The sequence below is a fragment of the Sabethes cyaneus genome, chromosome 3 (genome assembly GCF_943734655.1).
Source record: "Sabethes cyaneus chromosome 3, idSabCyanKW18_F2, whole genome shotgun sequence".
Lineage (NCBI taxonomy): Eukaryota > Metazoa > Arthropoda > Insecta > Diptera > Culicidae > Sabethes > Sabethes cyaneus.
The window spans coordinates 90,601,525-90,613,862 of record NC_071355.1 but is presented as its reverse complement, the minus strand read 5'-3'; the positions used below and the strand labels follow the sequence as shown (position 1 = coordinate 90,613,862).

General features: G+C 42.2%; 2 protein-coding genes across 2 annotated transcripts; one reads left to right on the top strand and one right to left on the bottom strand.

Annotated features, from left to right (window-relative positions):
• The first annotated feature begins 285 nt into the window (after positions 1–285).
• LOC128739870 (uncharacterized) lies at positions 286–1,721 on the top strand. Its single transcript, XM_053835371.1, has 4 exons — positions 286–480; positions 683–1,347; positions 1,418–1,528; positions 1,583–1,721. The coding sequence occupies exons 1-4, from the start codon at positions 286–288 to the stop codon at positions 1,719–1,721; spliced, it is 1,110 nt and encodes a 369-aa protein (XP_053691346.1).
• Positions 1,722–10,449: 8,728 nt separating this feature from the next.
• Positions 10,450–12,338, bottom strand: LOC128739869 (uncharacterized). Its single transcript, XM_053835369.1, has 4 exons — positions 12,082–12,338; positions 11,415–11,466; positions 10,968–11,362; positions 10,450–10,627 (listed from the first exon to the last, which is right to left on the bottom strand). Exons 1-4 carry the CDS (start codon positions 12,336–12,338, stop codon positions 10,450–10,452), a joined length of 882 nt encoding a protein of 293 aa, XP_053691344.1.

The window sequence follows — 12,338 nt, the reverse complement described above, 5'->3', positions numbered from 1 at the left end:
ACGTGTTAACCAAGTTTCCACTCGTTCTGTTTGTTCACCTGGTTTCCCTCTGTCCGCGTTTTGCAGAGTAAATAAATCATTCGTGCCAAGTAATTAGGGTCAAATAGTGCTGATGCATACTTTTTCTCGCATTCGCTTTCCCGTCTGTCTGGTTTACCAGCGCGCGGCTATATGGGAACAAAGAAAATACGAGAGTTTGTGATTTATTAAACTAATTCCCACGAAGCACGCGACTGCGAAATCAGTTTGTTCACTCCCGGGAAAAGTGCCAGTTGAAAACATAGCATGGCTGTGCTAAAGGGTTGGTTTATGCTAACTCTAGTGCTCATCGATGGATTCTGGAGTGCAACGGTAGTAAATTGCGGAGAACTTAACCGTACGTTTCCGAGCAGTGGCGATGAAATTGGCCCGTTCAAAAGCAACCGGTTGTTATCCAGAAAAAAACGCTTTCTACTGTTTCCACCTAGTGCACAATTGCTGGTCAGTACTGTTTAATTAGGATGTCATCCGGTATTTGATCTTTAATTAATTCAAATGTTTGCTTCGTACATAGCAACAGCATGCAATTCAGTTGCTTTAGTGAAGAGTAGCGGTTTCATACTAAATTTTTCCTCAATTTAAGTTATTTTTTTAAGTTTTTATACAGAATAACTGAATAAATTCCGAATTTTGTGACTTGCAGCTAACTGTTTCCGCTTTGAAAGGCCTAATTTTTAAAGCACCGGGGGGAAATGTACTGGTTGCTGAGTTGGATATGTTTCATCCCCTTCCCGACTATCGGTACCGCATTTCATCCTTACGGTTGGGTACTATAGCAATGTTGCCTACTGCTCCTCCAAAAGTAGTGCCACCGCCCCCACTACCGCCGCCACCACCGCCTCCACCACCAACACCTCCCCCTGCCCAAACATCTATGGGCAGTCACAATGGGCACGAGGTTTCTCCCGAAGAGTTGAAGCAATACTTAAAAGAACACCCTGATACCTATGTTCCCCCCGGATATGGCAAAGATCGTTCGGATTGGTTTAAGCCGGGTACATACAATCCTTACGTAGATCCTGGGGAACGGAATATTTCAAAACGGCCAAAATACACCTACATAAGGAATTATTACAATGCTCCAAACCACCAACCTTACAAAAGTAAGCTGTGGAACTATGATCCAGAATATCCCTACCAGGAAAGTTATTTGCGATCTTCAAGATCAATCAGTGATGAGAATGCGTACGAACTCGAAGAAGAAGAGGATCGATTCAACATTAGCCATCACAAGGAATGGGAGCACTTTTATCACTACCGAGAAAGGCGCGAACTTTACCATACCTTGGAGAACGAAGTAGGTAGCAAGTAAGTAAAACTATTCTAGTGAAAAAAACCAAGCTTTTGAATTTATATTAAATGTACAAAAACGTTCCAGATTAAATTTTCCGATGAAATCGTGCATTATGCGGGCTATTTGTGAAGCGCGCAATTTGCTTCCACGGAAAGGAAAATCCATGATGATGGATATCGCACGAATTTTATTTAGGTAGGTGAACCACTTGAAATTTTGACTCACTTTTGCATGGCTTTTCGATTGTAGCGTGCCACTGAAAGCAGATCTCGAGGATGATTATAGTGAAGAAATGCGTAATCAGGAAAAAGATTGTCACAAATCGTATGGAAACGACTGTCCGATTAGTATTTTATATCTTATGTTGTTTGGAAAATTCACGCCATGACTAGGTTAAATAAATTTATTTGCATAGAATCAATTGGATCAATTTCTTTCATTATCATATGGGCAGTTCCACACGAAATCGTTATAAAAAAGCAGAAATCTGTAATAAACATTTCTGATTTGGATGAAACTTTAGAAACGTTTTTAATATGAAAATATACATCGTCTTCAAATTTTGGCAAAATAGTGCCGAACGCAAATTTCGAACGGAGTGTTCCATCACTTAAAATATTTAAGAAGTGAAATTCATTGTTGTATTGTTCAAATATTTTTTTTCAACTAAGGTATTTTAAAATTCAATAATGTTGATTCGTTTTCATCATAATCGAACAACTGTAATATTCAAACAAATGTATTGCTTATAGTACATCACCGCAAGGTACCAAAACTCTGTCAGGCTATAGGCTGTATATACAAACAATCTAATTCTGCAGGGAAAAATTGGAACTGAAGTTGGAATGCTTTCGATTAGACGGGCTATTCCTTTACATTTGAAAACTTCGACTCAAGGCACGCACTCCCGCAACGATATAAGTTATATTATCGCTCCATAATTTTTCGCGTTTCGAACCATAGTGGATAACGCAACGGGTTGTTGAAAGTTTCCTGGAAATAGTTCAACTTTAGTGAAGCATCCAAAACTTAATTAATTGCTCCAATTAAACTCGCACCGAAAGATTCACATGCTATGAAAGAACACCATTTCAGTAGGGAAGCTGCGAAGAAAGTAGCATCGTCAGTATAATGCTAATAGAGTAGGCAAACATAGGCGACTTTCAGTTTCCGTTGCAGTTAACAAGTTGATGCTAGATGCTGGGCGTGTGTACCTATGTGTAGTGAGAATTTGTGCCATCGGAGGAGTTATTCGAAAATTAAGCTGACACACTGTTTATTAACGGCCGATTTTTCTAGTGTTTGACTTTGAACTGTTGCACCGGTTGTTGCGTTGTTAACTTATCGCTCGACACAGTTGAATGGCAACAGACATAACAATTCCGCAAAAGTTCTTTCTGTCAACAAAACTTTGACAAAACTTTCTATCTTGACCATTTTCTGTTTTATCAATTTTCTGTTTTACCATCTATTGGTCTTATTCATTTATTTATTTATTGTATAAAAGTTCATCTGACAATATTATGTCTTAATGAGGGAAACGATTGTGTGTGCGTTCATTTGTTCACGATAGTATTTTAATAAAAACATACAATGTTACGTTAAAATCAAAAATGCTGTAAGTGACATTGGATGCACTGGCACTGGTATGAATTGGCTCATTTATAGAGCAACATATGAAAAGGGCTTATGTGAAAATGAGGGTTTCTCTTCGCGCCTCCTGTCTTCCGCTTATCATGGCGATGCAATTGCACTTGAACGGATTCGTTTTGCATGAAACGGTTACTGGCATTATTAGATAGCTATTGGTTAAAAAGAATTGCATTGGAATGCATTTCTATATCGCCGTGATAAACGTAAGAGAGGAGTCACGAAGAGAATCTACCATTTGCACATAGGCTCTTTTCACATGTTGCGCGAGATTTTGTCCGTATTGTCGACTACGAGCTGCGAGGTGTAAAAAGTTGCGTGGACTTATAACTCTCGCTGGAGCATAGAAGTAGAGCTGCCGGAGTAGTTCAGGCGAATTGACTTCCGAAATAATCACCGCTATTCTATATTTCGAACGGATTGGTATTTCGAACGAAAGTTTTTTCGAACGAAATTTCCACCAGCAAAATCAAATGGGCAAAATATCTCGTTCGAAACAAGTCGAACGAAATAAAGATTCGTTCGAAATACAGAATAGGGGTGAATAATCTTAGTAGCAAAGAACGCTTGCGCGATGAATCTTCTCCGTTCTAAGGTATTGATTCCAAGTAGCCGGCAGCGATCAGCGTAGCAAGGCAGGCTGGTAGCATCACACCATGGCAGCCAACAAAATGCCTCTGAAATCTAGTTGATTGCTAGATAGACACGCTTGGTATGGACACCATACCACACTACTAAACTCAAGAACTGAGCGGACTAGCGAGAAATACACCATCCGTATAGGGTTGCCAAGTCCGAAAATTTCAAAAACCGGCCGGTCGGGCGGGTGGGGGGGGGGGTTGTGGCAGCATATTACAAGAGGATTTGCCTGTAATGTGTAATGTGCGGTAATTATTATTATTATTATTATTAACCACAACGAACATTGCATGGATTATTGAAGATACTAGAAGACAACTACCCAGGTAACCAATAAGCATTTGCAATGCAATTTAAAAGCAAGCCAATAAGCATTTAAGTTGCCTTAAATGCTACTTAAATGCTATTTTGGCAAAATATACGCCTAATTTACTGCTAGCCCTCTTATAGTGCTGACAATGCTTATTTGCAGCTAGTTACCAACAAGAAGAATTTAAATAGAATTGAGGATGCCAATTTATAACAGTTATGCAGTCAAAAAGCTGATTAACAACAACCTGCAGTATAAAACGCCAGGGATGCTAATAAACGACTGATTTACTGCTTATTTTAATACTTATTGGTTACCTGGGTAGTTGCTTCTGGTGCTGGTGAAAAATTTAATGTATATTACCGCCAGAAGCAAAGTACTGTTACTAAAAAACTGGCTATCTTCAATGATCCACTGCTCAGGATTGCTAATAAATTTACCAGAAAATTTAACAAATCAGGTAAAAAGTACCAATCCGGCTTCCTATGGCGGAAAACCGGCCTTTTTGCAGGATTGACCGGCTACCGGCTTTGCAGGTGAAAAACCGGCCGGGCCGGCCAAAAACCGGCCACTTGGCAACCCTACATCCGTAAGCACAGCGGGTCTCCGAAGTCTTTGGAGATTTTGTGTTTTTTGGTCTTTGGAGTTGTCTGTTAGATTTCGTCAGAATGTTGTTGTAGTGAAGTTTGAAAGTCAGCTAGCAGTCACGTGTAACTCCTAAATTTCGCAGTGTTCACATTATTCTGTATCCAGAACATAGTAAACGGCACTGAAATAGATCCTATTTACATAGACCTGAAGGTGGCCTTTGACCGTGTGGGCCATGATTCGCTTTTGGCCAAAGTGAAACGGTTGGGTGCGGTACCGACCTTTGCAGACTGGCTGAGGTTATAACTATCTGGTTAACCGGCATCTTTCTGTGAGGCTGGGCAGCGCACGTTCGAATCAATTTTGTAAACGATCTAGTGTCCCGCAAGAGAGCAATCTTGGGCCTTTGCTATTTTCATTATACTTCAATGATGTATGTATAGATGAATTGAAGATTTTCCTCAGTGTAAAGTCTTTTGAAAATTGTCAAAGGCTTCTCAATAACTTCGTCGGCTGGTGCAAAACGAACGAGCTCCTCATCAGTGCGCGTAAATACTCAACCGCAAAAAACACCCGATTCAATGGAACTGCACTACAGATGACGAGTCGCCGGATAAGTTCTCAGTTATCAAAGACCTCGGTGTACACTTGGACGAGAAGCTTTCGTTCTGTGAGCATTACTCGTACATAATAGTGAAGGCCAATAAACACTTGGGATTTATCTTACGAATCTTACGAAATCTTGCGACGCCATTTTGAGCTAAGCTAGGCAAGCATGAACAAAACAAAAAATACTAGTAGAAAGAGGAGAGCGAGAGCTAACACATACATATTCTCATTCCTCTCTGAGCTGTAGTTGTTGAGCATAGGGGCCTCGAAAAAAATTCAAAATTTTAGTTGCCACCCGTTATACCATCAACGCTATCTACTGGTGGCAGAGTTTACTAGTCTATCATAGTCTTAGATTCGTCTTTTCATTTTACTCGAGTTTAGTGATAGATGATATGGTCAAACGTGTGCCTATGAGAATGCTTCACGAACACTATGGCAGGTTACAAAACCCTCTTGCCGTCAGAATGATGAACGTTGAATAGCAGAATAAGGAGGTGATGCCTCTGTAATTCCAAACATCTCTCTCATCACCTTTTTTGTGAACAGGCAACATAAATGAGGATTTCCATAGTTCAGAAAATTTGCTTTCTTTCAAGAGATTGACCTGTTAAAGAGCTTCGTAAGTTGAGCAAGTAACACCTCCGAGCACAACTTTAGAATTATCATCAACTTTAGAATGAACGCTGGAATGCTATCGGGACCGGCAGCATATGAAAGCTTTAACTTATGGAGTGCAGACAATGACGATTAGTTCAGTAATGTGAAATAGACGGAACTCAAACGCATCTCTAGGACAGTCGTTGACGGCAATGGTGAGGCAGAGCATTCGTTGAACGAATTCATAAAGTGTTGGAAGAAAAGATCGCACTTCTCAAGTTCAGAGTTGGCAACTTGTTCCCCAAGGTGAACAGACACTGGCAGACCATTTTATTTTTTCTTGGAATTTACGAAATAGCAAAATCGCTTGGGATTCCTGAACAGAGATGTCTGCGAACCGAGAACAAATGGGGGTCAATCCAGGCGCAGTGGATAGCATTCACGCCTCTCACGCCGAGGACCCGGGTTCAAATCCCAACCACGCAGAAGTCACGAATGACCTAAGTTGTTAAAGTGACTATAATCAAATAAACAAAAAAGAACCGAGAACAAATCGTTGGCTCAGAAATCTGTTGAGTTTTTTGTAGTTGTTACACGCACGGTTGAAGTCCTGTTTGTAAGGTGAGAACGATTCCGGCGGCAGTATCTTCCTTTAGCTGGTTCAGTCTGTCTAGGTGATTATTCGACAAAGGATGCTTTTGCGGCGGCTGGGCGTCGGGTACAAATTCAGTTATCACGTTCAAGTTTGTTCGCTGAAAATAATCGACGGCGTCGTCAATACTTGTAGAAGAGTTTTTTGTTTTCCAGTCAACGCGAGTGATAGCAGATCTGATTCCGTCATAATCAGCTCGTCGAAAGACTGGTGTACCTTTATTCCCGAAAGCATCATCAAAAATGATCGGCGCTAGGAGACTCAACACAAAGTCGAGTGATCGAGTGAAATGCTGTTCCTAGCAGTTCTTGGCCATTTTTGTAGAGTTCTGCCTTCCGGCGGCGGCTCTATTATTCTTCAGCTGACCGATTCTTCGCTGGATCTCTTCGAGATCGGGAGTCGACACGATGTTGCCGTTAGTAGGAGCTCCTAGGTTAACTTCCGTTGCGTCTCCTTCTGCTATATCGTCATTGAGGTGGTCATCGAAGAACTGCTTTCACCTGTCGACCACCTCGCGCTTTTTTGTGATTAGATCCCCTTCTTCGTCCCTACACATGTCAGGTTTAGGTGTGTAGCCCTTACGAGGATGGTTCACCTTCTCGTAAAACTTGCGCGTGTCATTAGCTCGGAATAGTTATTCTAGTTTCTCACGATCTCTGTCCTCCATGTGACGCTCTTTCCTCATCAGGATCGTGGTCAACTCATTCCGCGCTTGTCGATACTTGACCAACTTCTCTCACGTGGATATGCTTAGATAGGTTTTCCAAGTTCTTTTTTGACGTAGGACTACGTCTTTGTTTACTATACTGGGACTGGGTAGCACTTTGTGAAAACGAAAATAGAAGTGTAGGGTTTGAATGAATGATTTAAAATGCCAATAACTACTAAACTACTGCACGAAACTGAACAATTTATATGTCGTTGGATAGATAAAATGACCAGCAATTTTATGAAAGGAGTAAGAGAGCAATTTTGAATAGGGGGTAAGATCTTCTTTAAGAAGCCTTCTTTAAGAAGGGGGGATCTCATACAAATGAAATACCAATTTCCTTATAACTCGAGAACTAATCAAGCAAATGGAATCAAATTTGGCACGTGGGGGCTTTTGAAGGCATGAATTTATTTTACGATGGTTTGAGACCCCTCACCCCTGTGGTAGGAGGATAAGAATTCTCGTAGAAATAAAACACAACTTTTGCGTATGTGCCATATTTTCTGGTATGTAACGTGAAAGTAAACTAGTAAAATCTTCTCGGAGCAAGAGACAGTGAATCGAAGCCGCTAACTTACGTGCCTGCTGCCATTCATGTCAAAAGAGAACGACATTCGAATGGCACGTCATATTTGCGATGAACACGCTTTGGCTTTAATATTATTTGTAATCAATGGCCTTTTTAAAGGCCACAAGCTAGTTAAAGTAAGATTATTGAAACAAGTCAAGCTACGCATAATCATATTTTATACAATAATCTGTGAGCTGATCATTCATTACTATTTCAACCTTTATGATGCACACGCGTTGTATTTATGAACCCCACACTTAATCAGCTCCAGGCCGTAGTTTCCTCTGCTGTACGAAGAAGTCGTCTCCATTCCACTCGGTCCATGACCGCAATTCGCCAGCCACGTAGTCTGCGTAGGGTCCGCAGGTCGCCTTCAACTTGATCGATCCATCTTGCTCGCCGCGCGCCCCGCCGTCTCGTTCCAGTCGGATCGTTATTGAGAACTTTTTTAACCAGGCTACCGTCCGACATCCTCACGACGTGCCTAGCCCATCGCAGACGACCGATTTTTTCAATACATTAATGACAAGTCCAATCCGTTTGGCTTCAGCTTTCAGTCCGATGTACGTTTCCGCCATCCTCTCAAAGGTACGTGTAATGATGTCAACGTCGTCAGCGAAACCAAGAAGCTGGATGGACTTCGTGAATATCGTACCACTCGTGTCTATCCCCGCTCTTCTTATCACACCCTCCAAAGCGATGTTGACCAGCAAACATGAAAGCCTATCACCTTGCCGTAACCCTCTTCGAGATTCAAAGGGACTCGACCCCCCTGATACTCGAACAACACATATTACTCGATCCATCGTCGCCTTGACCAATCGCGTTAGTTTATCCGGAAATCCGTAGTAGTACATAATCTGCCATAGATGATCTCGATCGATCGTGTCATAGACCGATTCGAAGTCGATGAATAAATGATGCGTGGGCACGTTGTATTCGCGACATATCTGCAACACTTGCCGAAGCGCGAAAATCTGATCCGTGGTGGCACGGGCACCCACGAATCCCGCTTGATATTGCTCCACGAACTACTTTGCAAATGGTGATAATCGACGACATAAAAGTTGGGAGAGTACCTTGTAGGCGGCGTTCAACAGATTGATTGCGCGGTAATTACAACAATCCAGCATGTCGCCCTTTTTGTAGATCGGACACACGATGCCTTCCGTCCACTCCTCCCGTAGTAGTTCCTCCTCCCAAATCTTGACAATGGCCCAGTGCAGCGCTATAGCCACTGCGTCACCACCGTATTTCAGCAGCTCGCCGGGTAGCTGATCAGCCCCAGCGGCATTATTGTTCTTCAGCCGACCGATCTCTTCTGCTATCTCTTGGAGGTCGGAGGCTGGTATTCTGTCGTCTTCTGCACGTGCTCCAAGATCCGTTGCCATATCGTCACTTTTATGTTCCGCTACATCGCTGTTAAGGTGCTCGTCATAATACTGCTTCCACCTCTCCACGTCACGTTTGTTCGTGAGAAGATTACCGTCTGAGTCCCGACACATATCGGCCTGCGGCACATTGCCTTTGCGCGAACGGTTTAACTTCTCGTAGAACTTCCGTTTATCGTTAGCACGGTACATTTCTTCCATCGCCTCGCGATCTCGTTCTTCCTGTTGGCGCTTTTTTCTCCGGCAGACCGAGTTTTGCCTGTTCCGTGCTTGTTTATATCGCTCCACATTCTCCCTCGTACGGTGTTGCAACATTCTCGCACGTGCTGCATTCTTCTCCTGCACTGACTGACCCGCATTCGCGGTCGAACCAATCGTTTTTTCGGTTCGGATTCATTGTACCTAGTGTCGCTAGGTACTACCGATGGCGGTCTTAATGCCTTTCCAATCATATTCAAGAGTTGCGGCGCCAAGTTGCTTTTCCGTTGGTAGCGCTGCTTCCAGCTGTCGCGCGTATTCCTGGGCAACTCCGGTGTCTCGTAGCTGCTCGATGTTGGGTCGCGGCGTACGACTTCGACGCGTGTTATACACCGTCGAGAGTTTTGAGCGCATCCAGACTGCAACTAGGAAATGGTCCGAATCTATATTCGCACTGCGGAAGATGCGAACGTTTATAACATCAGAGAATAATTTACGCATCGTTGGCCGTTGTCGTTCGTTGCGGTATGCAGGCTGTTTGGCCCAATTACCGGTCTTTATATAGCTTCCCGTCCTACCTGCGCGTTCATGTCACCGATGCCGATTTTCACGTCCCGTTGCGGCCAGCCAGAATACACCTGCTCCAGCTGCGCGTAGAACGCCTCCTTCTCGTCATCTCGTCATGACACCAACGTTATATACGGTTAACATCACGAGTTATTCCATGTTAGAACCAATTAAGTCAATTTCCATATACTACGAAGACTCCATTAAGGCGGTTTCCATAAACGCGGTCCCTATTAGCATCCTTATTGGGAGGATTGCTGTAAATATTAAACTGTACCACAAAATTGGTGCCATGAATGTCCCTAAATCTTAAATCACTTTAACCTGTGCATCACCATATTAAAACTTTACAAATATTCCTGCTTAAAAACATGCGAATTTTATCTCCGTTCGTAGTTCTACGTCTAGCCCACGTTAATGCCATTAGAAACAGACCCCTCTCCTTTCCAAGATTTTTCCATAATTGAGGTGACTATCAAGAGTCATACATTGAGAATAAGAGTTCTCGGTAATATATAGGTTGAAGATATTCATTATAAAAGCTGTTTAAATCGAATGGACACTTCTGACTCAAAGCGCTTGATTCAAAAACCAAAAGTTGAAATAAAACACCAAAGTTTCACGGAAATTTATTTGATCAGATTCGTCGGGCTTTCCATAAAATCGGAAATGACACTTAGGAATGATCGGCTGCATTTGGGGTACAGTAAGTCACAGTTAGCTCCTTGTTTTCCCATTCTTTCAGCATACTCGTACTTTGCTTGCATTACTCGCTCCTCGGGATCAAACGATTTATGTTCAGAAGGCCTGAAAAATTGAATAAAACTCGTAAATACTAAACAAAAATGGATTTGAATGGATAGACATTTTAAGTAACTGCTGTTAGAACTGCCCAAGCAACATGTTAAGTCTTATTGCACGCCAATTTTGGTCATAAAAATCATCAGCAGAATGTCATAAGCAAATTAGCAGTTAGTCTATGATTAGGTTGAAACTTGACCGCTTGACGAGCAACATTTTTATGTTGATTCACTTATTTAAAGCAATAATATTCAAATTATGCGTTTGCCATTCCACTATTCTTAATGACTTTTTCGTCAACACTGCATAAAGTATCACATAACATATCGAAGTTGTTGATATTTACGTAAGGAAAAACTGCACAATCTCTGCGTACAAATCTTCCTCAACTCTGTGGAAAGGACTGTGGGCCAGTTCGCACACACTCTTAACTATACAATCCTGATCATAGCCGGAAAATTGAAGCGCTTCATCGAATATACGATAGAGCTCGCCCGCGGTCAACGGTTTATTGGAGCGGCGTTTTCGTGCGGCCCTGGCCGTGACGACCTCGGTGGGGGTGAACTGGCCTTTGACAACATCTACCATTGCACGTGCCCAGGTGGGATACTTGTAAAAATCCGATAAACGATAGGGTAGTACGTAGTTGGCTTGAAATCCGGTATTGATACCCAACCGTCTGTAGGGATAGACTTTTTTCGGTGTAAACCAAGGTCCTCCAGAGCTGGTGCAGATCGACATCTATAATCAGGTATATTAGCACTGAAATCCACCGGTAATATTGTAATCCCACCTGCATGATACTCAACGAAGGAAAAAGAAGGGAACGACCTTCACCGACGTCACTGGAATTAGTTCCGTTAAGAGGTGTACAACGAACAATCGCGACGAAGTTGAGATACACCGGAATAATTATTGGAAGTAGCAGCGGTTTCATTTTAACTCTTTGACATCCAAACATTACTCTTTAACTGATAAAACTGAACAAGTCATCAACCAAAAATTCCGAGATGATTATATTCAACACGAGATGTGTGAATAGAATTATGCAGTTGATTGCTCTAAATGCCTCGTGTCATACTTTCTACGTTTGAAAAGAAATGCGGCATTCTTTGTGACCCAGTTTATTGGTATAGTGAACTTTTTTTCGCGGCGGTTATGTGCAATCTAAAAAACGGCCATAATTTGCAAACTGACACAAAAGTTGTACTAGTTGTACACAAAAGTAAACTGTACTATAATGAATTTTTAATTCCAATTTGAAATTTAATTTTATTCGAGTCTTCAGGCTGTATTCCTTTTTGTAATTTGGAAACTGCTAATTGAGCTGAGAATCAATGTTTCACACCTCTGATAACCATCATCACAGCTGTGCTGTGATATCAAGGTTGGTTATTCGAAAGTCTTTTTTGTGTTTTGTCTATGATTTTGTGTTTGAGAGAAAGGAAACTTTCACTTACGTCAAAATGAAATGTACAATCTCGTGGACCAGATATTCCTGTTCCAGATCGAGGGGAACTTTGGCCAGCTCGCACACACTCTTCGGGAGACACTCCGGGTGGAATCCCAGCGTTGCAGAAATATTTTCTATTGCACCGTACAGTTGACCAGCAGTGAGCTCCGGGGAATAACGACGATAGCGACTTGAGCCTCTAGCTTCTGTGGCTGGTGTGATTCGACCAGTTACGATGTCACTGAGTGTCCGAGCCCAGAACAT

Coding starts and splice junctions, on each gene's coding strand:
- LOC128739869 (XM_053835369.1), bottom strand. CDS start 12,338: ATGTTCTGGGCTCGGACACTCAGTGACATCGTAACTGGTCGAATCACA. Junction 11,467..12,081: donor ATTGTACATTTCATTTTGAC/GTAAGTGAAAGT, acceptor AACTAATTCCAG/TGACGTCGGTGAAGGTCGTT. Junction 10,628..10,967: donor ATTGTGCAGTTTTTCCTTAC/GTAAATATCAAC, acceptor TCAATTTTTCAG/GCCTTCTGAACATAAATCGT.
- LOC128739870 (XM_053835371.1), top strand. CDS start 286: ATGGCTGTGCTAAAGGGTTGGTTTATGCTAACTCTAGTGCTCATCGAT. Junction 481..682: donor CACCTAGTGCACAATTGCTG/GTCAGTACTGTT, acceptor TGTGACTTGCAG/CTAACTGTTTCCGCTTTGAA. Junction 1,348..1,417: donor GAGAACGAAGTAGGTAGCAA/GTAAGTAAAACT, acceptor AAAACGTTCCAG/ATTAAATTTTCCGATGAAAT.